This window comes from Glandiceps talaboti, chromosome 21 (genome assembly GCF_964340395.1).
Source record: "Glandiceps talaboti chromosome 21, keGlaTala1.1, whole genome shotgun sequence".
Lineage (NCBI taxonomy): Eukaryota > Metazoa > Hemichordata > Enteropneusta > Spengelidae > Glandiceps > Glandiceps talaboti.
Genome location: NC_135569.1, coordinates 13,195,804 through 13,222,955, shown reverse-complemented (window position 1 = coordinate 13,222,955; position 27,152 = coordinate 13,195,804). Strand labels below are relative to the sequence as shown.

At 37.6% G+C, this 27,152-nt stretch overlaps 1 protein-coding gene across 1 annotated transcript; it reads left to right on the top strand.

The window, feature by feature from the left end:
- The first annotated feature begins 10 nt into the window (after positions 1-10).
- LOC144451517 (uncharacterized) lies at positions 11-25,565 on the top strand. The gene is made up of 20 exons (XM_078142386.1): positions 11-334; positions 7,674-7,871; positions 8,257-8,679; positions 9,477-9,902; positions 10,611-11,048; positions 11,935-12,366; positions 13,123-13,563; positions 13,901-14,335; positions 15,190-15,624; positions 16,237-16,350; positions 16,818-16,937; positions 17,689-17,817; positions 18,291-18,436; positions 19,085-19,226; positions 19,725-19,849; positions 20,833-21,048; positions 22,104-22,196; positions 22,763-22,846; positions 23,263-23,405; positions 24,046-25,565. The coding sequence occupies exons 1-20, from the start codon at positions 154-156 to the stop codon at positions 24,170-24,172; spliced, it is 4,848 nt and encodes a 1,615-aa protein (XP_077998512.1). The 5' UTR covers positions 11-153; the 3' UTR covers positions 24,173-25,565.
- The last annotated feature ends 1,587 nt before the right edge of the window (positions 25,566-27,152 follow it).

Here is a 27,152-nt window from a genome sequence, read left to right as displayed (position 1 = left end):
GAAGGTGTGATTTGACACTGAGGAAACACTTCATTTTGTCCCCTGGCCATCCCATGAAGCAGTGTCGCTGATTTCGACATCCACAATTCATTTGTCACAGTTTGTTACTATTTTTGCCAGACATACTGGTGCTTGCCTCCCAGTACGGTAAAAATGGGTGGTTTTTACAAGTTTACACTTTTTGCGGCAGTTGCTGCCGTAGTTTGGACTGGACTTGTAGAATCGCAGTGCTTGACGTCCCAGTTTCGATGCGGTGACGGAAAATGTATCGACAACGACCTTAAATGTAATCGGATACCGAACTGTAGAGATCTCTCGGACGAATTCAATTGTCGTAAGTAAAAAATTAAATTTGTTATTTGCTGTACCAGTTATATTTTGCAAAGCTAGAATCAATTTTTTAAGGACCGTTCTAAACTTATAGTGTCACGAGATACAGTGTATGAAAGAATTGCGTGAGCTGCAATGATAGAAAACTCTTCAAAAACCAACGAACCTTGTTTTGTATTAGTTTGTTGAATTTAGTCTGCTACATTTTATGAAAGCTACTGAAAGTAGTTTTCTGTCTTCTTGGAGTGAGTTTGTACGATAAACATTACCAGAATGTTGTAGTATAATATAGAACTTTCAAAAGTTGATGTCCTAAAATTTGTGGAGTTTTTGAAGAAATGGAAACAATAATGTTCTTGACACAGAAACGTCCCATAACTCACCCCTTTAGATAATGGCCTTCACGGCCTATATATCATACATTCAAGTTGATAGCAATAGAAACGCTTAGTATTGTGTGATCTGGCATCACCATATATATACACCCAAGCTGTCAGCACCCCTGAACCAGTCAGGGATTTATCATACGGTGTTTATAGGCCGTGGCAAATCATACACTGACCTCGACAAACCACGAAGCTGTATGTCAAGTCACTAAGTGCTTTCTTTGTAAATATCACTCAACGCAAATGTATTATAGAAAAAAAACAGTCTCTTTAACAAGATAAATTGTTTAACAATGCAACAGTCAGACGATTGTACACGTTGTTGAAGGTTACTGACGATAACTGTAAGCTTAAATCCAACATTTAATTTCTCTGAGGGTGTAACCGTAGCCGTGGGGCATTTGGCCCAATGTCACGTGGACAACGTCATTATAAAACATTGAGAGCAATATAAAGAATCAGGTGAAAAACAACTCAAAACAAGGTCCCAAAATCTCTTTAAAATGTCACAAAAGCTTAAGAAATTTGCATAAATCTCCAGCCACAAACGCGATAAAAAAGCACGACCGACTTTCATTATTGTGATTTTTGAGAATGTAACCATAACACTGATAAATGTTTATAAAGTTGATTTTTTTTTACACAAGGGTTATTCAGACACGTTTTCAGAGCCTCTTGTATCTAATCAGGGTAAGACAACATCTTTTGGGGGGACAGCTGAAGGTCAAAGGTCGTTTAGTGACATAGTGCCGAGCATTTTATCATCACCAAGCAATCTTCAGTCAGTAGATATAACTATACATAGATTATAGATAAAAAAAACATCTCAGTAATCAAATGAACCTCTTTGAGAGTTTAGTATAACTGTTAGCCTGGAATCTTAATATGTGTCACAAACGGTAGAGATGAAAAACCAAACTTTAATACATCAATCAGTACCGTGCCACTATCTGTTACAATATGCCCGATATATCACATATCAAGATTTTTCACACTTCCCGTGAATTATAGCTAATGGTGTATGTGCGTTACGTGACGGAAGTGTTGATGAAATTGAGACCCAGAGAGAGAGAGAGAGAGAGAGAGAGAGAGAGAGAGAGAGAGAGAGAGAGAGAGAGAGAGAGAGAGAGAGAGAGAGAGAGAGAGAGAGAGAGAGAGAGAGAGAGAGAGAGAGAGAGAGAGAGAGAGAGAGAGAGAGAGAGAGAGAGAGAGAGAGAGAGAGAGAGGCGGAAAACTCTTGACAAGGGTTCCATATATGTGGAGGTAGACGTACTTTTAAAAAGGTTTGTATCCATTTTCGCGTCGACATATCACCCTTTATAATTGAATTAAAAGTTTAAACATCACATGTAGTTGTAGGAGTGGAAAGCGAAGTGAAGGTATGAAGTAGTGATGTTTGGGAGGCAAGGGGGAGATGTTTTCGAGGTCAAATGCCATCTAAGAAATGATGTCCTTGAGCGTTGCATAGTTCAGCATGAACCTTGTCTAAGAAGCAGATGTTTGCCATCAATATCTTGTCTACCATTGTCTGATTTACAAGCCCCTTGTCACAAATAACCTTCATAACTTTTCACTCCTTTCAAATGTCTTGTTAATCTAAATATGTCTAAATAGATCATCGTTATTGTCTCGTGGTTTTCATACTCGTTCTGAATGTCAGCAGTTCATGGCAAAGTGCACACTGTTGAAACATATTGTATACAAAACAGTAATTAATTTAGACAAGTTAAGCGTCACAAGTGAACATTCTAAACCAACAACGATCGCGTATAGCGTTGATCGTGATGCGGTTACTAAAGAGCCGATACTCTATTCTCTTAAAAATCAATAACAATATTTTCATACATTAAGATTAGCATTTTGAAACTTGTTGTTGCATTCTCGCAAACTAGAGCTGATATTTCATCCGCGACACTGCGAAAAAACGTCTTGGAAGTGCCGTAAAAGAGGCTATGTTTACGACGATGTGTTGTTGAAGTTAACTTGTTTACACTCGTGTTTCACTACTTGGAATAGAAGTCAATCGCGCCACTCGACACAGGATCTGCCTGATGTTGTTGATACCTACAACTTATACACTTCAAACAAACTGCTACCAATACATTACACTGTAGACATTGGGTCATTTGTCATGTACATGTCACCAAGTAAAAAAAAATAGCATGTTGGCCTTGTTCTTTCATCAATTCTCCGTAGAGCTCCTACCTCTGGCGGCTGCCACGACCCCCTTAATTGATGTACTTTAGACAATGAATTGATAAAACACAGTTACCATACCATAGCTGCTGAGAGATTAATTCTAACTGCAACACAACAATATTAGTGTTTTGTTTTTCATGTTTAGTGTCAGAGAAACGCCAAAGAATTATTTAAAGTTTTTTGCATCTTTAAAATCAACATAGTGAGATAAACACAACATAGTATTAATACTATATTGTGTTTATCTCACTTTTAGTAAAAAGTTTTGATGGGGTTCAGTTTATTTATTAGAATTTGAAGTTTTCCTTGGTTAACCTATTGTAATAGTTTGAAATCTCATCACTGGAACATTTCATAAACGTAACCCAGTGGGACCACAGTGGAAATAAGTTTTTAACTTTCTGTGTTATCCCAGCATAATAACGTTTATTTTGTCTGTTGTAATTGTTTTCTGTATGCCGAATACTAGTATTTATTTTCTTGTTCTGAAATAAATCAAATCAAATCAAATCAAATCAAATCAAATCAAATCAAATCAAATCAAATCAAATCAAATCAAATCAAATCAAATCAAATCAAATCAAATCAAATCAAAATCACGCCTGGCCAGTTAATTATGCTGGCTAAAAATGCAATAAATCAATGAACTATAGTCTGCTAGTAAATAAATTATCTGTACTCAATTACGTCATCATATCCATTCACATTTGCTTTCTACGCTCAACTGTATATCTTAACACGAAGTTTGATAGATAGAAAGAAATAACATTCATGCGGCCTTCATTAATGTTAGCTACGAATTGAAGAACAAGGCGGAAAGATGGACAGACAGATAGACAGATAGACAGACAGACAGACAGACAGACAGACAGACAGACAGACAGACAGACAGACAGACAGACAGACAGACAGACAGACAGACAGGCGGGCGGGCGGGCGGGCGGACGGACGGACGGACGGACGGACGGACGGACTGACTGACTGACTTTAGGAATAAACACATTTTACAATAATGAATGTGGCCAAGCGTATAAGAAACTTTGGAGCGTCCTGTACTTTCATAACATGCTGCGCCCCATTGACAACCTCATACCTACCTACCTACCTACCTGCCTGATTGCCAACCAACCAACAAACCCACCTGCCTACCTATCAATCAATCCACCTACGTATACTTACCTGCCTGCATGTACTGCTTACCAGCTTGCCTACCTACCTACCTACCTACCTACCTACCTACCTACCTACAGACCTACCTACCTACCTACCTAGTCTTACTATTAAACTGCATGTCAACAACATCGTATAGTATGTATATGGGTTGAGTATATGTGTACCAGTTTTGAACAATCATTGCTTTCATAAACCGTCATGCACCACAAAATTCTAAATTCATTTTTGCGGTCATGAAATGCATTCATCCGAGAACGTTCATAACGAACGGCCACAGGTAGCTGTCCAGCCAAATTTAAACGCCCACCACGTCGTTAAATATTACCCGAGTTTAACTATAATAAAGTAACTTCACCGTATGACACTCATGTGTGATTCATGGCCACTAAACGATTTTAAAAGTAATTTAAAGCTAGTCTACTGGACATTTCTGTAACTACCTTTGTTCAATGGCAATTCCTTTGTATAGCTAAAACGAATCCTCTATCTCACCGAGGGCTCATAGACAATGGAGGTGTGTCAATACCAAGCTTCAATGAAATCCCCTGTTCCGGCTTTAGGGCCGACTGGACACTCAGTACAAACGAGGGAGGGCCGGTATTTTTTTTTTAATTTCAATTTTTTAGGTGGGGGAGTTCCCAATTTTCTTTCTCAAGTGTTGGGACGGTCGCCTTTTGTGCAATGATATTTTTGATCACAAATACTCCAATTACAGACAAGGCGAGAGTCATTAAATGTTATGCATAACCTTGGATCGGAGGAGGATTTATCTTTTTCACGAACTAGACTTCTGTAAAACACCTCCTCTCGTAATTTTTGTCCCCTCCTTTACATTGGCGAAAACTATCATTTGTATGTCCTATCCATTTCGCTTCACTTTATAGGACGTCGTGTATATTTAATCTACTCCTTATATATTTCCTGATAGAGATTTCTGGTAGCGATTATCTGTGTAATAGTATACAGTTTCTTGAGGCATGTTGTCCCCATTTCAATAAATGCATGAAGGGAACATGGTTTGGTTTGGTTTGATTTACGGATATACAATACGCCATCAATCACTTACAAAAGCATACAGCACTGAATGAAAACTTTTACCGAGGAGGATGAAATTGTCATTTTTTTATGTTTCGCGTTGAAATGTTTTACATTTAAATCATGTGAGCGAAGTTGTATATGTCTTTAGTTATTCGATGAAGTGAATGTCAATATTGACGTAGAAGGGTAATTGCCAAATATTAAAGTGTTATTTGAACTTCAGTATAGTCCAAAGAGTTGGCTATCGATATCTGGCTTGCCAATGTCGGTTTTGGCCCGGTATTTCCAAACAGACCAGTCTCTTCATAAGTACTGCAAGCGAACAACTACACCTTGCAATGCAAGATATATAATGGGGCGAAGTCCACTTGAAGGGGGCCAAGGTTTGCATCGCACTGTATAATTTCCAGACATTCAGGAAATGGCTATGTGACCATCACAACATAGTCGACATTGACAGTACAAAAAAAACATACCACAAAGGTGTACTTTGTTATTGTTCCTGGCCCAGCCTTGGGTACACCGACATCCTGTGTCTTTTGTATCTATAGACATGACTAAAGGTATTGACAAGCGGGGACACGGTCAAATTATTCAGACGCATAATAAAGCGTGTATTCACATTTCAAATGTTGTTTCAACCGCGACGTTAATTATCTGTCTGGGGGATATTTTTAAGAGAATGCTTCACTTGACAAATTTGTACAAATAGCTATGATTATTTTCTTGCTCCCATCTGATTGTCCACACCATGTAATATACTTTGGGTTTTCATTTTCTCACACTTTTAAGATTTTTATCCTGATAAAAATGCAATATTTCACAAATAACAATTTATAGTTTTGCAGTATTTTTACTTGGAAAGCGTGAGTCTAGAAAGATATAACCAAAACTTGGAGATTATGATGAAAATAAAAAAATCCAAATAGATCAGAGGGTGTTGTTTGTTGTTTGTTCCCTCCACCTGGCGATTTTAGTTTAGTTAAAGCATACACCCTACATGAAATTGTTAAATTCACACAAACTGAGTTTACAGATTTTTTCCGTATCGTATTCAATCAATCTCATCGTCAACCCATTGCCTTTGTATGTAAAATGTATACACCAATGAGAGTGCTTAAACGTTGACAAATGTTCAGAGGTCATAACCTTTGAGCACGTTACATTCACTGTGTTTACTATTTAATGCAAACAGTGTACAAGTTGGGGAATACTTTGTTTTGATGAGCTCTGATCTTACCCTATACTTCAATTTTTTACATTGATAACCTTTGACCTTGACTATGTCACTTGATTTGAAAGTCAGTTACGTGAGCCTCCGTCTTCGTGAGAGCGCCCCCTCGTGTTGAAAACGTCTGTGATCCTTCAGCACACTTGGGCTTGCCAGTTCGAAGGTTTACCAGTTCTAGTATATTCACTCGTACACACAGATACGTCATTCTATATCAAAATCGATGGCAAAATCGAAACATAAAAAATCTGTTGGGGAAGATGGTTGACTTGTTGAACATTTCTGTGTAAAAAGGTAACACTGGATATATTATGACGCAATTCCAATCAAAGACATTATATTTAGGTGATATTTGATCAAACTTAAACCATTAAAAATGTAATCCTGTTTTATATCTGGTGAATAAACAATTCAATTCAATTCAATTCAATTCAATTCTCGCAAACCAGAGCATTTTTCCCGGCTGACGCAACGGAAAATAATACGACCCTTTCGGTGTTGGCTGATAAGACTTGCCGTAGAGGGCGCTAAATGTATGACAATGTCTTAAACTCAAAACTACTGTGCAGTTCGGTCTGATATGGTGGGAATTTTCTTAGGGGTGTTTAGATTAAGAATTGTTCATGAGATGATCAGTGGTATGCAAAATACGTATAAAATTGTGTCTTTTTTGCCAAAACTATTGAGCGGGTTCTTTTCGGTTAAAAACAAACAAACTATGATTCCAAAACTCCGGAGCAGATAGGGTGGGAACGTTCTTAGGGGTGTTTAAATTAAGAACTGTTTATAACATGATGCTCCCATCAGTGATATGCAAATTATGTCTAAGAATGTATCCTTTGGGTCAAAAATCCATAATTCCAAAATTACTGAGCAAGTGGATAAACATAGAAAATGTGAATGCAAATATGCCTATCAACAAGACCATGTCCATAGCAACAGCTAAATGGTAGCTTATATGGTAAACATAAACAAAAAACTAATTTGCGGTTTTTTATTTTTTATTTATTTTTTATTTATTTATTTTAGAAATATTTGTAATTAGGGGTACAAAACAGATTCTATTAAGATTAAAATCATTTTTCGGAGGATGAGAACTAAAATGGTTCAGCTCCCCAATCTCAAACTAACAGAATTTAGTTTTTATTCTATATTGAACTATTGATCTCACCCCTCAAGACAACAGTATTTTGTGACCATATTGGATTCTTAAGTGGCAAAATTTTGATATCATTTTTTGACTGTTTTTTAATAAAATTGTACGGTGTCCTAAGATTTCCTTAAGTTTATTTGTTATTATCATGTTGTATTTTCAGATACGTTGCCATGCCAATACTTAGGTATTGTCCGAGTTCACGAGGAGCTGTGGGAACCAAACGTGTGTTCAACATGTCAATGCATAAACAGCACAACTACTTGTGTAACCATCACTTGTCCCTTTCCCAGATGTCCGGTGTCAGATTTTATAATCCCAGAAGGAAAATGTTGCCCTTACTGTAAGGACAGTCTTCCAGGTGAGTGAGTACGTCATTTCCTGTAAGTACTCGATAGCTAATAACTGATACTATGTGTGTGTGTGTGTGTGTGTGTGTGTGTGTGTGTGCGTGTGTGTGCGTGTATGTGTGTGTGCATAACGTATGTATGTATGTATGTATGTATGTATGTATGTGCGTGCGTGCGTGCTTGCGTACATGCATGCATGCATGTATGTATGTATGTATGTATGTATGTATGTATGTATGTATGTATGTATGTATGTATGTATGTATGCGTCTTACATATGTGTGTGTGTGTGTGTGCGCGCGCGCGTGTGCGCGTGTGTGCGTGCATGCGTGCATCTGTGCTTAAAATTGGAGTAAATAGATCAAATTATTTATTACCAATGTCTTCTTTCCGCAGAGGTCACCATAAATGAGCTTGATATCAACCTTGAAGAAGATACAGAACTTGACGAGGACAAGGGTGACAATGAGTTGACCTTTGACCTGGATGTTAAATTCGCTCCTTCCAGCACCGATCTTGATGGCAAGAGAATGTGGCGACTAAGTGCCTGGGGTAGTAAGAGTCCTACAGGCAGGGGAAAACAACACTCTTTTGCAAAACAAGTTTTGAAGAATCGGCAAGTCAGCGTGCCTCTCCAGAACGGTCAACCTATGGTATTTGAAAAAGTCACGTACAATATGAATATGACATCAACACTCTGTATACAAGTGAAATATTTGTGCGTTGAGCTGAGTAAATCATCTAGCACCGATCCTGAGTTTAAACTTCTAGCTGTACCGGAAAAGGCGACAACCCAGTGTGAGCTTCTGCCTTGTAACGGTATGTACTGTTTTTAGTACAAATAAACTAACGTAAAATAACATAGTCTGTACATGTTAAAATTACTGTGTCTTGTCACTACGATTACAAAGTAATTACTGTTTAATAATTAGGTTGAGGGGAGGGGGAGCGGGGAGGGGGAGGGATGGCGGGAGGGAGGGAGAGAGGGAGGCTATAAAAATGACTTGTACAAAAACAAACTTGTTATACACATTGTCAGTCTTTTCTCAAGTTTTTTTTTATTACAAGCATGGACTTGGTGTTCACACTCGAACTAGTCTACTTGTAAACTCCTGCCTGAGTTCTACAGTTTTATTTTGATAGCCTTTTAATCACCAATATTTTCAAATTTAGGAACTAAAAAAAACTAAATATACATGCCAGACCCCCCCCCCCGAGGATTGTTTCTGGTCAGCTCGCGCATGACTCAAATGGACTCGCGTCATGTCGGTCTTTTATGTTTGTGTTTGCCCAGCCCATGCAGTCTGCAGATCCGGGGGGGGGGGGGGGTTAGACGACGCAAAAATGTCCATCCCTACTTCAGTGAAGACAACTGCACAGGCGATAATGAACATGTAAATGACATCTGCCCCACATTCACACTTGCACTAAAGTACTAAATAAAAAGAACAGTAACTGCCATAAATAGTACTGTAACATTGAGTGACAGGTTTGTTGAGAATTAAAAAAATATATATATAAAAAAAATTGCGTCGTTGCACCAAAATGTCCTGACCAGAAATCATTTTTTTTTGGTCTTATCGAGTTTTGTTGTTCTTGTTTTTTTTTGACGGCAGGTGTTATCATAACTGGAAGAAGCTTCGCTCTCGAGGATGACGTCACAGTCTTAGACAATAACGCCGACAATGTCATCTCTCTTCACGCATTCTACTACTCGGCCGCCATAAGCCGTAAGGTTGTTGGTGAATACCTTTGGAAATTAAGTCTCTATGGCAACACTCAGGTTGATGGCAGTGGAAGCAGAATTGGACACGTAGATCAGATTTTGACCCCCCGGCAGCAGGACCAAGACATACATCCGGGTTCTTCTCTACAGTTTACACCGGTTGTCGCCAATTTGGATCTCACTGGCGTCCTATGTGCCGACGTACCGTACATTTGCGTGACCTTATCCAGGGGTGAAAAACCTAAACCTAGATATACACTGACAGCATATCCAGATGACCGAGTCCTTACGGAATGTGTGCAGACCCCCTGTACCAGTAAGTATCTGAAAACATTTATGTATAAACATAAATTAAGATTGGAAGAAAAATTCCGACCTACGCTTTGTTCTGTTAACACGGCATCAGTTTGAATACACGGACGCACACATGCACAAACACAGTTACATGTTCAGACACAGATACAGACACAGACACATACACAGACACAGACACAGACACAGAGAGAAAGACTGGGTAACACAGACAGACAGACAGACAGACAGACAGACAGACAGACAGACAGAGAGACTGACTGACTGACTGACTGACTGACTGACTGACTGATAGATAGACTGACTGACAGATACGGTGGCCCAGAGATGACAGATGACATGGGAACAATACATTTGTGGAAGAAATACTTAATTTTTGACAGACATATATACATGTATATATATATATATATATGTATATATATATATATATATATATATATATATATATATATATATATATATATATATACATATATATAAACGTAAACACACAGACACATGCACACTGACACACACATATACCGATAATGCCCTGTTATTATATTGCAATTACAAATGAGTTTACCTGTGTGTACGTGTTTATTAAATATATTTCGAATGACAGAAAAGAAAGACTGTTTGTCATTGCAGTATTAGATTATTTCTCTAGGCAATATTCAATATCGCCAAACATCGTAACATAACATCGGTGTTATTTGTTATATTTCAGGCGACGAGTTTAGGGTAACGTATTCCTATGTTAAAGCACCAGATTCGACCTCGATAACAGAGAACGAAGCACACAATATCATCGTCTTCGATGCAGTGTTCAACAGTGATTCTACAGGCAAAGACGCGGTTTCCGGTTCCAATCTGTGGCAGTTAGATACATGGTTGAGCGATGTTCCTGAAGGTTTCGGCCCACGTCATTCAGAGAGTCAACAGGTTTTGACTTCCGCGCAACGCAACCAGTATGTGAGAGCGGGATCGGATTTAACGTTCACCGGTGTTCGCGCAGACTTCGACGCCAGAGGACTGACATGTGATCGTCCAAAGTACATGTGTGCTGAGCTGAGTATGGACCCACAAAGTACGGGAGATTTTGATTTGGTTGGCGTCCCCAGTGACAGTACTCTCAGGATGTGTGATGAGATTGATTGCCAAGACGGTGAGACACATAGTTATACTATACTGATGCACAGATGGGTGGCTATATAGATGGATTGATGGATGGATGGATGGATAGATGGATGAAAGGGTTAGCGGGTGGATGGAAGGAAGGAAGGAAGGAAGGATGTATGCATGTATGGATGGGTGTGTGTGTGTGACTGACTGACTGACTGACTGACTGACTGGTGGATGGACGAATGGATGGATGGACAGACAGACAGACAGACAGACAGACAGACATACAAATAGGTACTAGATAGATAAATAAATAAATAAATAAATAAATATATATATATATATATATATATATAGATAGATAGATAGATAGATAGATAGATAGATAGATAGTTTTGGGAGACTTGTGTATCAAAGGGGGGAGTAGATGGGGAGGGGTATTTTGGAGGATGTGGTATGGTAACTGCCATACGGTAGGCGGCCATTAGTACAGGAAGATTCCTACGAAAGGGTTGGATTTATGAGAAAAAAAATATACTTTCAGTATGAACAGATGTGACGGAGGGCCTGGTAAGTCAACAGTTTGGGTTAAGTTGTCTGTGAGGAACCCCCTCTCCCCCTGTATTGTAGCCCCCTCTCCCGAGATATTAACCTATCAATTGATGCGTTATAGTCAAGACAGGGCCTGATACAACCGATAGCGTAATAAGCATTCGATAACGTAGCAACGTTATTGGTAGCAAACGTTACAAAATTATTGCCTACTTGATAAATTGTCGGATAATTTGATACGTTAACGGTACATATTTACTACATTATGGGGTATACACGTGGTTGCTACGGTATCAGCTGTAATAGCGCCGGTGCCACTGATTTCGGTAGAACTGGATGGGTGAAATACATTTTTTGTTCAATTTTGATTCTTTCAGTTACAACAAAGGTACGTATTGTAGATACTAGAATTGGTCTTATCGGTGCTGCCAATTTAGTAGAAGGTGAACGTGACCAACGCATACGAGTGAATGTCGATGTTCAGTCATCATTTAGCAGTGATGACATCATTGGAGATGACCTGTGGAAACTGACCACCTCAACCAGCTCCTCGCCCGACGGACAACGAAACAAATATGTGATATCAGAAAATGTACTGACAGGAGCACAGGATGATCAGGATTTGTATGCGGGTGCAACAATGACCTTCGAGGAGGTGACGACGAATATTGACATGACAGGACGCTTCTGTTCCGAAGTGCAATATTTCTGTGTTGAGTTGAACCGAGGATTATTTGCTGTACCGGAATATGAAATGGAAGGGCTCCCTCAAGACAAAGTAGATTGCGTACCCTTGTCATGTGCTCAGCGTAAGTTTATATTGTTTAATTTACTAGTATATTGACCAAGTGTTTCTGTGTATGGGTATGTTTTAATTTTCGGCGGAGTGCATAACGAAGTAGCATATGTAGAGATTCGTCATTGACATTTTAGTCTAGTAATCCTACTCTACCGCTAAACTGGATTGGATAAGCACAAAAAAGGTTCTAAATTTTGGAATTACCATTAAGAGCTGTACTAAATCGAATTGGCGCATTAATATAAACCAATGACGTCATCACACCCACACGTGACTTATATTCGCATTAGAAGATGGCGTTTGGTCATAAACATATCCACACGAACGATGTCATCACTAACAAGGGTCTGTAAATGTGTGATGGATATTACCATTGACATGCACTGTTATTAACATGATTTATCCATGACTAACTTGAAAGCTTCTCAGCTCCCGTTTATTTTGCAGAAACACTTGGCGGGTGTAGGATTTCAACAGTGAGATTAAAAAGACAATGAAGAAAATAAAGACATTTTCATAAACTATGGGTTCTGGAGAGTTATTTCATGATTTTACATAATCTACAATTACTTGCGATTTCAGAGAAACGTCAAATTGATCTTGTGCCTTTGTAGGGTATCTTTGCTGTAGGCCATTGCATGATGGGAGCCAACAGAAATAATATATTCATGGCTCACAATGAATATTCATGACTCCTGAGTGCTTATTCTCTTCAATGTAAAATATATCTCATTAATAATAATATTGTCATTTTTATCTATTTTAGCCGTAAAGACTCCAAGGCTGCAAATCGTAGAGACTGCAATAAATCTGATTGGGGATGGTAAAGTGGTTGAAGGTGAAAGGTCAAACTCTGTTCGTCTGAACGTAGACATTGCATCATCATCTAACAGTGATGACGTTATTGGGGATGGCCTGTGGAAATTGTCGGGGTCCACCAGTTCTTCACCTGATGGCCAAAGGAATAAAAACGTGGTAGCAGAGAATCTCCTATCAGGCACACAGGAAGACCGAGATTTGTATGCTGGTACAAAGGAAACTTTCCAGGAGCTGGCAGCAAACATCGACATGGCAGGACAATATTGTAATGAAGTACAGTATTTCTGTGTTGAGCTTACTGAGGGACTGTTTGCTGTGCCAGAATATGAAATGTCAGGACTCCCTGAGGACAGAGCAGACTGTGTACCCTTGGCATGTGCTGAAGGTGGTGAGTATAAAGGTCCCAAATTTGCCCAATGTGTGACAAAAAATGCAACTTTCTCATTGTGATATTGGTTATGGGATAATCTTGCTGCTTTGGATAGTCACGTGACCTTGACCTCTATCATCAAGGTCGAATGTGAAATAACATGTTTTACTCTCCCTTGAGCTATTTGTTAATAATATATTGTCCAAGCATCTAATTCCACACACTCTCCATATTACAGGATACTCGCTTGCTCTGGCTGCAGTCGATAAAATGTCTCACTTGTCACCAGAAACATAATTTCCCCAAGACAATATCATTACTGTATCTTTCAATTCAATGTCTTTTTAATATCTAGCTACTAAACAGACGGAGATTGAAGAGATAGATATTCGACTCATAGGTCGAATGATACTTACTGAGGGAGATGACTCAAATCCGGTCTATTCTGAAGTTGACGTCATATCATCACGTGACAGTGACGACATTATAGGCGACGACTTATGGAAGCTGACAGTGTTCACAAGTTCAACACCCGACGGTGGGTCAGACCGCTTCCTTTTATCTGAAAATGCATTGACAGGAACACAACAAGATCAAGACCTGTATGCAGGCATACGAGAGACATTCCGTGATCTGAACGTCAACATCGACATGAGAGGAAGAACTTGTGAGGCTGTTAAATTTCTATGTGTTGAGATAAGTCAAAGTTCGTCTGCTACCCCGCCATTTGAGATGGCTGGTCCGCCACGGAACAGAGTGAAATGTATTCCTCTTCCCTGTGATGCTATAGGTAAGATTTGACAAATTGATTTCATACAGCCTTCAGTGATTGGCCTAGACCGTATCACGTGGTATGTACTATTGACCCATAGTGACCTCAATTTGCATATAGGTGCACTATTCGCGTTATATTTTCCCTAGTGTTATCGGGGGTTTGCTTTGACCATGGAATACATATGTACCGGACGTCGACAATGTGAGGTGTTATAAAATACTTATTACCTGCCATTATTCGGGCACTAGTAGACATCATATTACCCCTCCTACTGTTCAAAAGCAACTACTTTCCTCTGCATTCAGCCTCGGAAAATAAATGCTATATTATAACCTTAAGGGTAATAGACGTCTATTAGTGCCCCCATTGCAAGACAATAAGGATATGATAACACATCTCAGTCAGGACTATAAAATCTTCTTTGATATCAATTTCATATGGAAAAGAATAGTAAAATGTGTAGACAAATTAAGATAAAAAGTAAGAAAAAGTAGTCACTTTTGATAACTAAACACATGTCATATGATATATGCATCATGATGTTTCAATACATGTGTTTACATGGGGAAGCGGTAGACGCATGCGTAAACTGGACATGACGTAGGGATTGCTTGTATTTACCCAGTTTAATTACAAATCACTTCCACACACAACAAAAAAACTTTTTACACATTACTTCTTTTTTATTCGCAAACACGGACTTGGGTTATATTGTTCATATTGCCTTTTTTTTGAAGTAGGAAAAACAATGTTCACAGTAGAAGCTGTTCCTTTGATAAAAATCCAACATAAATACTAATTCTCATCTTGATTGCTAATTTAAGATAACCCTAAACAATGCAATCTGTTATATTTACTACTTCCCGTAGCGGCAAAGCAGTTTCGCCTCCAAGACATTAACACAAGACTAATTGGCGCAACGATGCTATACGAGGGCGATACATCGAATCCCATTACAGCTAATGTATACGTGACGTCATCTCTACTAAGTGATGACATCATTGGTGACGATTTGTGGGAAATGGTGATATTTACAAGCTCAACCGAAGATGGGAATGGAAACAAACGGGTTATAGCGAACAATGCACTGACTGGACCACAGCAAAGCCGAGACATCTATTCAGGAACGAGAGAAGCTTTCCAGAATCTAGCTGTTAATATTGACATGCGAGCGCGGTATTGTCAGTACGTACAGTATGTATGTGTGGAACTTCGTAAAAACCAACTTGCAAATCCAGAATTCGAAGTTACTGGATCAGCAGGGGATTATGTTCGATGTGTTCCCATTCAGTGTACTATAAGAGGTAAGAAACAACAAATGCAAGACAAATCATCCTTGGTGATGAAAAACTGTCATTATTATTGAATTTTGTTGTTCTTGTTGCTAAGCGTTCTATTTATATTTCAAAGTTTAGAAAACAAAAACCAGATTTGATGGCATACAAATAAAAATACAAACTATTCAGAGTGTAGAGTTCATATTGGGTTAGAAAAAGTAAATCAAATGCACATATTAAGAAATGGGGACAGTTTTTGAAATTGATAACTTTTAAGAAAAAAATTCAAAATATAATAGAATACAAAATGTAACAGATTTCAATCCAATAAAAGATTTTTATAACAAGCCCCCCAAAAACGTTATTAAATGCAAAAAACCCACGAAAAACCTTTTTTTTTTTAAAAAAGAAAAAAGAAAAAAAGAAGAATACTTGAAAATAATTCGGGTTATTAATTTGAACAAGAGAATATCTTAATATATGTATTCTTTTTTGCAGTTTACAATTTTTTTTTACGGTGTTTGAACGTTCATTTCTCTTAATGTGGCATTGGAATCATTGATCAGGATTCCATTACAATGACGAAGCCATGGTCACATTGACTTGGTTTTATTTACTAATACTTATTTTGGATTGAAGGTTCCGTATGTGCTAGAGATGAAACGCCCTGCCAGGATGAGGGCTGTGTAAAGCTATCATTTGTTTGTGATGGAGATAAAGACTGTATTGATGGGTCAGATGAAGCCAATTGCGGTAAGTTGAAACCTTTGAAATTTCCAGGTAAATGCTAACATTGAAAATTCTATCAAGAGGAAAGATGATAGCATGACACCTAGTGAGGATCGTGATAAGTTGAAACTCCGTTCTGGGCAGGCTGTAACCTCTGTATACTCATGTGTAATAATAGTCAGACTGATGAGGAGCCACGTGATCTTGAAGAATAACGTGCCAGGTTAACCCTTGACCTTAGTAATATGGGCAATCCAATCCCCGCCTTGAAGAACACTGTATGTTCAGAACACATTCAGAGGAGTGTTACAAAGTTTGTCATGTTGTAAATGTTGAAGTACATTCCTGTTTGGTAGTACAGTTTATGGGATAAGCACAGTTTATGTTTCAAAAAGATCATTCTCTGTACTGTCCCATGCTTTATTTTAATGGTTTATGTTCAAAGATGTTCTTTTGTGAACTGTTCTCCTTCATGTTTTGCCATCTCATAGGTACATCATCTCCATGTGAACCAAACGAGTTCGTTTGTTTCGACAGTAGTTGTGTCCAGAAGACCTGGGTATGTGATGGTGAGCCTGATTGTTTCGACGGATCAGACGAGTACAATTGCCGTAAGTTACTATTATCTTCAATGTCTACATTATAGACAGGGGTAAGCAAGTCAATTTTTGAAAGTGATCGCCCACAAAACAGTGACTAAACAATCAAGTGGTCATGCTGTGATAAGTTAAATGTTAAGGCTTGGCATACATAGACATTGCAGAACACAAACAACACAGGAGGCAATGTTTGGAGTAGCACTTGTCCGGGTTCTCCACCATATAAAATATGTAAAAAGCATAGGCAATATTGGCAGTAAAGCTGAAAATGTAGAAGTACTTCATGAACAACCCTAGCTCAGCCAAATGGTCAAACTCACAGTTGACACCAAGTGAGCAAGAGATACCACTACTCCAAGGTTCAGAGTCAATTGTAGAATTCTCTAAATTAACAACAATCATCCGACGCCCTTTTCTGAACAATATTATTAAAATACAGTTAGTTTAGATGTAAGAGACAATGTATATTCATTGTCTTTACATGTAATAAACTGCTGGTAGCTTTTGAACAATAATTCATACCTTTTGTAGAACATGTTATTATTTTGACTCTTCAGAGCTGTTATGGTATTTATTACTTCTGTTTATGTCTATCTTAGTGTTCGTATATTAGATATTATATAGATTGGTGTTGATGTTGTAAGTTTCCCATGAGTCCATGTCAAAGAGTTGAGAGTGTAAACTAAAAAAATATTAGTTAATACGAACCTTGTGAGTGGTTTTGACAATGAAATTTAAGACACCATTAACTTACTGTTTGTAGCTCGGAAGGTGCCTGGAGCGCGATGTGAATCATGGGAATTCCCGTGCTCTTCCGGTGAATGTTTACCAGCCAGCTACCACTGTGACATGCAAGAAGATTGCACAGACGGATCAGATGAACTGAACTGTGGTAATTATGACGTCATAATCAGACATCCCTATCAAATTATATGTAAAATTACAAGTTACATGATAGGTTATTGCGTCCATCTTGGAAAATGGCAGCCATATTGTGTTTTTTAAGTGTCCATTCGGATATATTAGAAGTGTAACCCAGTAAGATTCGTTAGCCATGGTATGTTTAATGAAGCTGGCACTTCATGTCCAGTTGATCATTTATAATTACATTTATCTACAGTCAAGCACAAGAAATGGAAAACCCTTTATTCTTTCTTCTGGTTGCACCTGGAACAAGATCCTGCCTAATACACCAACTGGCACAAGTAGTTTTGAATCAGTGACATGTGAAAGACAGCAAATAGATAAACTGTATCCTGTTCAGTAAGATATTTAAATTATGGGATATATGCTTTGTTTTCGCGTTAAAGCCATTAGCATTATCATTATTAAAGTTACTGTATTACACGTTTCTCCCAATGACAGGTAAGCCCGTTATTGTAACTCCGCCTGTTGAGTTGGTCCGAGTTGAAGAGGGCCAAACTGTGACACTAACCTGCGTGGCTGTAGGAACACCAACACCCATTATTTCGTGGAGACTGAACTGGGGACATATACCAAATTCAGATAGGGTAAGAATACGACATTGATAATTTACTATCTCACCCCCCCCACCCACCCACCCACCCACCCACCCACCCACCCACCCACCCACCCACCAACCGTTATAAATCTAATCTGCAAGGATCCATTGAAAGGAACTAATATACTAACTGTGTACATTCATTGGAAGACTTTCATTAACCATCTCGCGGGTTTCCCCTAATCAGTTTTTGAAAATGTTAAATTTTAGATCTAACACCTGTGCTAATTTAGTTCTAATGATATTTCATAGAGTCTCCCATTAGTCTTTGACGCTAATTGGGACGTTATTGTAATTCTGATTTTTACATATTACATTTTCTGTTCTCGTTCAATTCAATGAATATATAACGACTTTAATCAACCTTGGGCGAAAACAATTCACAATTGAAAATGGTATAAAAGACCACAACACCACTGCTCTGGATCCAAATTCTAGTATTCAACATTCTGTGTTGATGTTGAGTCAGTGGATGGCCATCATGGAAAATGGCCGCCATTTTGTATTGTCAAATGTCAAATGTAATGCTGTATAGGCCAAACGTCATGCTTGTATTGGCCAAAACAGTTAACAATTATGTAGTGGTCCGATTGGTGGCTAAGAAAATGAAGGCACAATTTATTTACTTTCGTCTCAGGTTGACACTATTACTGTGAATGGTCGAGGTGTATTAACAATCACCAACGTGCAATCTACCGATGCTGGTGCCTACAGCTGTGAGGCTATGAATAACAAAGGCAACACTTTTGCTATACCAGACGGTGTGGTAGCAGTGATCCGTAAGTATGATGTTGTGAACTTTGATAATATTATTCTGTTCCTATGCTATATTCACCTTCAATACAAAATTGCAGGCATATATAAAATATGAGGTTTCATGATAGATTATGGTGGCCATCTTGGCAAATGGCCGCCATATTGGATTATTAAATGTCAATCATATACATTAAAAGAATAACCTCAGTAAGAATATTTAGCCACGTTTCATGCTTGTATTTGTGCCACCATTTGCAAGATTGTCTGTTACTTGCTCCACTATAACAACGCAAAACAATTCGAACTAAAATTACGCTACATATCTAACATTTACCACACGTGCCTGAATTATGTTTTTTAACGTTTGGTGTAAAGTCTCAGCTCTCCATTTATGTTGACAACATTATCTAGATATTATAAAAGCTATAGTTGCATAGATAGTTTATAGATAGTTTCGTATGCGTTATCATAAAAAAGTTTTAATGGCCAAAAAATTCCCTAAAATGTCTTTTCTTGGATAGCATCTGCTGGTGTTTGTCAAGGTTCTTTCTTCAACGCTGATGCTGTAACTACTGCCGAATGTGTCCGGTGTTTCTGTTTTGGATTGGCCAATCAATGTGAGAGTAGTACCTATTTTGTAACTCAGGTATGTACGCACATGTTTTTTGTCACTGTGGGGCGACATTAATCTAATCTAATCTAATCTAATCTAATCTAATATATTCTAATCTAATCTAATCTAATCTAATTTAATCTAATCTAATCTAATCTAATCTAATCTAATCTAATCTAATCTAATATTCTTATATATTAATAGTTCAGTGTAGGGCGTTTTCTTGTTCGGGGGATACGTGGGTTTGAACAATTTTAGTTTTCATCCTACGGTTTTACTTTTAATGGAAGCTGTTTTGTACCACTAAATATAATTTTTAAAAGGTCAAATTGAGAAAGGGAAGAATTTTCATCATAGTGTTAATTAAAATACACACCACTAAAATACATTGAAGTGTCAATAAAATAACTATTTTTTTCCTCACTACATACTGACTTTGTATTCATAACACTACATACTACTACATACTACATAATCAAGTTAGTGAAAACTTGAAAAGAATTAAGTAAGTTTCAACTTAGTTTGTGCTTAAATAGTACAAAGCCACAAAACATCTACAAATATATTTTAAATAGCTACCAATGTAACTGTTGTGTAGATCTGCTCGTGATCAGAACGTCGCTTTATCGATGGTGGACAATGAACACTGGCTTTGAAGGTGCCGATAATTCGTCTCCCTATAACACTATGAAGCTAACATAAATTTGCTCATAGTCACGTGACCACTGAACACTGCCCGATACATCATATACAAATACACAAACGATGAACACACGATGCTCATAAGTCTGTGCTAAAAGACACGTGACTTGAAAGAAATTTCTCATGGATTACATCAATTGTATGAGTAAGAGAATTTATAAATGTGACGAGGAGAAGATTTTCCGGCACCTTAAAAGCTAGGAATTGTCTACCACCAATACAACAGCGTTCTGGTCACAGACATCTCTCAGTAACCGTGGGTCTATACAGTGTAGTTATAGTAATAATTGGTGTCTGTGTACATTATATTACAGGAAAAGATATTGCACAGTGATCTCGGTCAAGTCCCACAGGGGACTCAAGGTGTGCAATTAGGTAATCGACTTTCAGCAACCAGTGTCGAACCAGTCGATAGCAGATACCTACAAATTCAGGATCAGACTGGAGAGTTAATTATGTGGCATTTCACAAGAGTTCTAGGCAGTGGAGACTTTTATTGGATGCTACCATCACGTTTCCTAGGAAACCAGGTAGGTGAAAGCACATCATCATCTTTACATATATAGAGGATAAAGAAACCATCTGGAAAACATGGTTTTATATCATCTGTCCACCAACCCTATCCGACCCTATTAGTCCATCAATCCTATCAGATGAACTTGTGTTGTAGTTGACAAGGCATAGAATGCACAATTCATTCTGTCAACACTGATCAGGTATCCACAACTTGGTGCCGCTTATGATAACCTCCTCTAAGATATATATTTTATCTTGAAACAGTGTCAACATAGGCACATACGTAGGAAATTGTCTCTGAGTATGATGGTTAAAAGTTTATTCGCCACATTTTTATTATTTTGTGTCTTATGGCCTCATTTGCACTAGCTGCAACTGTGTCATTTGGTATCAAATATCAAAAGAAACTTTCACTAAAATTTGGTGAATTAATTATAAAAAAAAGACATTGTATCTGCTAATTAGTGGTCAATATTATCTGTAGGTAGTGTAGTGGCAAGCTTTAATCTTAAGCGAAAGCAGTTACCATGTTATAACTGTACTAGTCGTAACTGAAGTATCATTTTTCAATCAGACAAACACAATATTTTACCGACAATTATTAAAAAACCAATAAGCATACATTGTATAGTGTAATCAATTGTCAGTAGTATCCATAAGTAGAACAGAAACAGATTGAAATCGTGATCGCCAGTGATGGCGCTGGTTATTTTTTGGTATGGACCCAAAAATAAATTTGATTTGATTTAGTGTGTATACAGCTATAAAAATACGGTTTCCTATACGTGATGCAATACAGTTTACAGCGTATACGTTATTACGAGTAATAACAAAACATTTTCTAAAAACGTTCCAGTTGCAGATTGTTCCAGCTTTAAGATTGAACACACAATCAGAGAAATGCCAATATTACAACTAGTGAATATTTCATTCAAAATATATTCCATAGCATATACAAATTTGACTATTTTTAGCAGTGTTGATAACAAGCCGTGCATTTTATTAAAACACTAAATGACCGCTGTTACTGTATTGCCTTTAATACCATTTCATCATATTTCATTTTCAGTTGGCGAGCTACGGTGGTACTCTCGAATATTCCATACGATACCAACCAGCTGCTATTCCAACAACCCATGATATCGCCGACTGTATAATAAGTGTAAGAATCAACATATCATTCTTTTTTATTATAAACTTATTGACTGGCTATGAGGGCATTAGTATACATTTATTGCCTGGCTATGAGGGCATTAATAGACGTCTTTTACCTTGCCCTGTTATTCAACAATTACTGAAAGCATCAGTGGTAATATGTGTACGTCAACTAGTGTAGGAACAAGGCCAGGCAGTAAGATGTATTGCCTGTAGGATGAGTGCCCGCTCTATGCAAATTGAGGTCACCTTAGGTCACTACTCCATACCACGTGACATGATCTTAGCCAATCACTTAAGGTTACATGAAAACGGTGTATTATAAGTATGATAGTTGTTATTAATGGCCAGTATCACCTGTACGGTACACAGCTAATATAGATGTTGACGTGTACACATCGTTGTAGCTCTGTGTCTGTAATGTCTACCAAATGTTTCTTTTGTTAGCTTAATCTTAAACTGGACATAAAAAACATATAATTTTACTATTAAGTTTTCCAAGAAAAAAGGTTTGGTCAAGTTTTCATTTCATGAAATTTCTTGTTTCATAATATGGTTTGAATGTCTTTACAGGGCAGTGGAATAACCCTTGCATATACCATATCTAACCAGCCAGCACAGAATTCACAAGTGAGAAGAAGCGTGGAATTCAGAGAGGTAAATACATTGAACTTTTGTAGACTTTCTGTTCATTTATGTCACATAGCTAGTACTTTGTATACGGTTACTGTCCGGGAATGGGATATCCAGCACGCCGTCATAAAACAACCCAGCATCCTTGCGGCAACAGAACGGAATAATAATAAGTGCGTATCTGGTGCTGTCCTCGGCATCTTATCTCAAGATCTCTCGTTACAAAGAGAAGAGACGATTCGATACCACCGATAGTACTAAGACTATTGCGTTAATGACCCAGAAAACTTTTGAATTCGTTCTAAGCAAAAATGTACTCTAAGCGCAATTATTACCTTTCCGAAATGGTATTGTACTAAGTCAATGACATCAGTATTATATTTTTCCATCTGTCTGAGTTGTACAGGGACCATGACGACTCACATTTGTTTATATTTCAGTTCGGCTGGATGAGAGAGGAGACTGGTCGAAGCGATCTGACAGTCCGAGAACCAGCCACTCGAGCTGATCTGATGCGAGTATTGGCCAATATTGATACCTTCCTGATCAGAGCGTCATACCAATCGGATATGACGTATTCAAGGTAAGACTTGCGTACTGAATCATGACGCATGAAATTTAGAACATGCCTTTAACTAGATGATTGCAAACTGAATGCCTATCCAAGGGTGAATGGTTATGCCTTCATGCATTGCCGCTGTTCATGAATATAAAGAATATCATTAATTATGCAAATTGGTCAGATATATGAAAGTCACACCTCTCACTGTATGATTTTGAGCTGTATACCATACAGGATATCATAAAACATCACTAATTATGCAAATGATGTACAGTAAAAGGTACATCAACAATGAGCGAGAGCACCAATGAGCATACTGCATTCTTAGAGATATTGCCTAATTACCTAAGTTAAGGTAGGATGCGCCTCGGGGACAAATAAAAGATAAATGTGTAAAATGTTTGTTATTGTACAATTTCAATAACAAACGTTTTACACATGTTTTATCTTTTTGCAATGTATTGAGTGACAAACACAGACTTTGTCAATGTTGTTTCACATTGATTTTTCAAGTAGGAATCCATGATAATTGTGTTTGTAAATCAAAAATCCAAGCTAAACACCCAATCCTCATCCATATGGCTACTTTAAGTTAGAAGCTGCCGTTAACACCTAATCAAATTTGAAACTTCATTTTGTATTATTCTTGTTTTTGTTTCAGCATTGGTGATATTTCTTTCGACACAGCCATACCCCAACCAACGGGTCAACCCAGAGCTGTGTTCGTAGAAGACTGCCAATGTCCTCGTGGATTCACTGGTTTGTCGTGTGAAAATAGAGCAAAATAGTAAACGAATTAATTAAAACAAAATTTCGTAGAAAAACAAAATTGTAAAGAAGCGAGTTCCGTTCCATGGCATGGAATGCATTTAACGCTACATTCATATTACAATTTAATATCACTGTTATTTTCTGAAAACAGATTTTAACCAATACTTTTCCTTTATGAAATTTTTAATTACATATACGACTTGTAAATTTCATATACGCTTATACTTCAAATACTCAAGGGAACAATATTTAGTCGTGCTTTCAAAATGGTGGAAGTTCTTAAATGATCATTTTCATTTGTTCATTACTCTTGTGAATAATCAGAAGTTAGGGCTAGTTTGATTGTTCGTATTAAAATAACTGAAATATTCCTTTTTAACCATCTTAAAGATGTGACTCGTATCTAAGATATACTTTTGGGTTTTTTTTGCTGCATTAATGGAATCTTTATAAGAAACTGCAATTTCCTTCTAAAACCAAGCATAACTTTTAATTTCAATTTCAGAAGTAATTTTTAGTGTACGAGTTAGGGTGCCTTATAGTGATTTTCTTTCTAAAAAACAATAGACATGGTTGCATAGCTACTTTGAGGTATGGGTGCCAAAATAGTTGTACCCTTTTAACCATATTTGGCATTATAATTTTTTTTATGATCAACTACAAATCCAGATACATGCCTGAAATTATTCTTACAGTAAAGTGACATCATTTATTGCAAAACGTTTGGTTTTACTAAGTATTGCGTCAGTTACTTGACGATCACATGCTTTCACCAGAATAAGGTGTCATATGGTAGAATTGAAGAGAAAATTCAGTTTTCATAGACCAGTAATTCGTTTTCTGAAAAGTACTGTTCGCTGTCTATGAGTGAGTTACTGAGCTTTTCCATCTTTGCTTTGTTTGTATACTTTAGTATGCTGGATTTAGTACACATATTCAAATATAAAAGAATGTGCTATCAGAGTTGATCTGAATGCATCCCAACTGTACGTGTGCATATTGTAAAAAGCACCGCCAACGGTGAGAGTGTGGACAATGGACTATTCTATTTTATGTGTTGTCATCATATCACTAGAGCCAACTAACCAATCATTGTTTATGTCAATTAGGCTAATTACCATTCACAGATCTCACCCAAAAAGTAATCTGTCCTCGGTATTATCCCGAAGAATATGTGTACTGAATTTCTCGCTTGAATTGAGCCAGCGTTGTTTTTAAGAAATTGGTGACACAGACAGACAGAGACAGACAGACAGACAGACAGATATACATACAACATTACCCACAGGCCTCCTTTTTGGGAGCACAATGTTATGTACTTGAGATTAAACAGATTTTATGACAAGTTAATTGATAGAGGATAGAGTAGATTCCTGTAATATTAACAAATAAAGGATTGTATTGTCTTTAGACAGTGTGTGCTTAATTGAGATCATTAACAGACGTAAGAGTTGTTGTGTATCCTCCAAATAAATGGGTTCGATAGAGACGTGAGTCAAATCAATGATAAGCAAATCTTTGGTATGCAAATCAATGGTATGCAAATCAGTAAGCTCCTGTATGCTGTCAACAACTGTGCTTGACGTATCCTCTGTAGTTATACATACATTATTTTGTTCAGGACAAAACTGTCTTAAATTCTACACTTGCAACTGTATATTTGGCTCTGAAAACAAAAGTCATGGCAGCTGTTCTTGTTGATGTAATAATCTTATCCAAAGTGTATGCATTGCTAGTAATCCAAACACAATTTTCGACAAGAAGGCTTCAAGTGTTATTTCACTATCTTTATTGCCCGAAACGTGCGAGTTATGCCAAATAAATATCAACAAACAAAACATGATAGCAATGCAAAATATACACATCTATATAAATATAATATACAAAATAACCAAATATTTAACAAGTACTAAACGTGTTTTTAAAAACCCAGTAATTTTGACGTGAAATATTGGTAACACACTTGAATGTATCGGAAATTCAAAGTCTGCCTACGGAAGCTCTTACTAAATATTTGAAATGGAAGTCGATAACAGTTTATCAAAAGCAATTTTCCAACAAACATAGTACAATAAATACCTATATGAATGGTACAAAATACGTCGAGGAGAGTGTGCATAAGTTTACAATGAATGTGACTGTTGTAATATTGGACGTCACATCTACCAGTCTACTTGTGCCAAATTGTGCACATTCGAACGGTAATTACGGAGTTTATTTTCTGGTCGAACTACGCACGACAATGTGTATCTTCCTAGAGTGGTTTTCAAAATATGCATCAAAACGTTCAAAATTGCCTGTATTAAATGCCCCTCACTCCAATTTCTGGAAATAGGCTTGCACTGGTAAAATCACAACATTATCTGAGATATGGTTCATTTAGCTGTAAAAACAATATGTCACAAACTATCAGCATCAAATAATCATCACTTCCATAATCTCAGCAAAACAAAATAACACATGCATATGGCACGGATTGTTCTACAATTAATGCCCACATCCTTTTCAAACTCATCATTTTTGCAAAAGCTTACCGAATACATGAAATAGATCACATGAACATCCAAAAGATTATCTCATTACCAACTGTTCACTAAGTTACCAGACTTGTCATCAGGTTACAGAATTGGTAACTAAGTTACCTAACTGGTTACCAGGTTACTAGCCTCGCTGCCAGACTCGTGACTATCGTCCCTAATCTTTATATATGCCGAGCGGCGCAGCCGCGAGAAGAGAGGGACTTGTCTGAAGTCCTTCTCTTCTCGCGGCTGCGCCGCTCGGCATAAATAAGCAGATTAGGGACGCTAGTCACGAGTCTGGCAGCGAGACTACCAGGTTACCTAATTGGTCACTGAGCCATTTAACTGTCACCAGATTACTAAAATGTTCACCAAGTTACCAGGCTGGAAACTGATTTACCCAACTGGTCTCCAAATCACCTAATTGGTCACCAGAGTGGTCACGGAGTCTTCAAACCAGTCAAAAAAGTAACCGCAC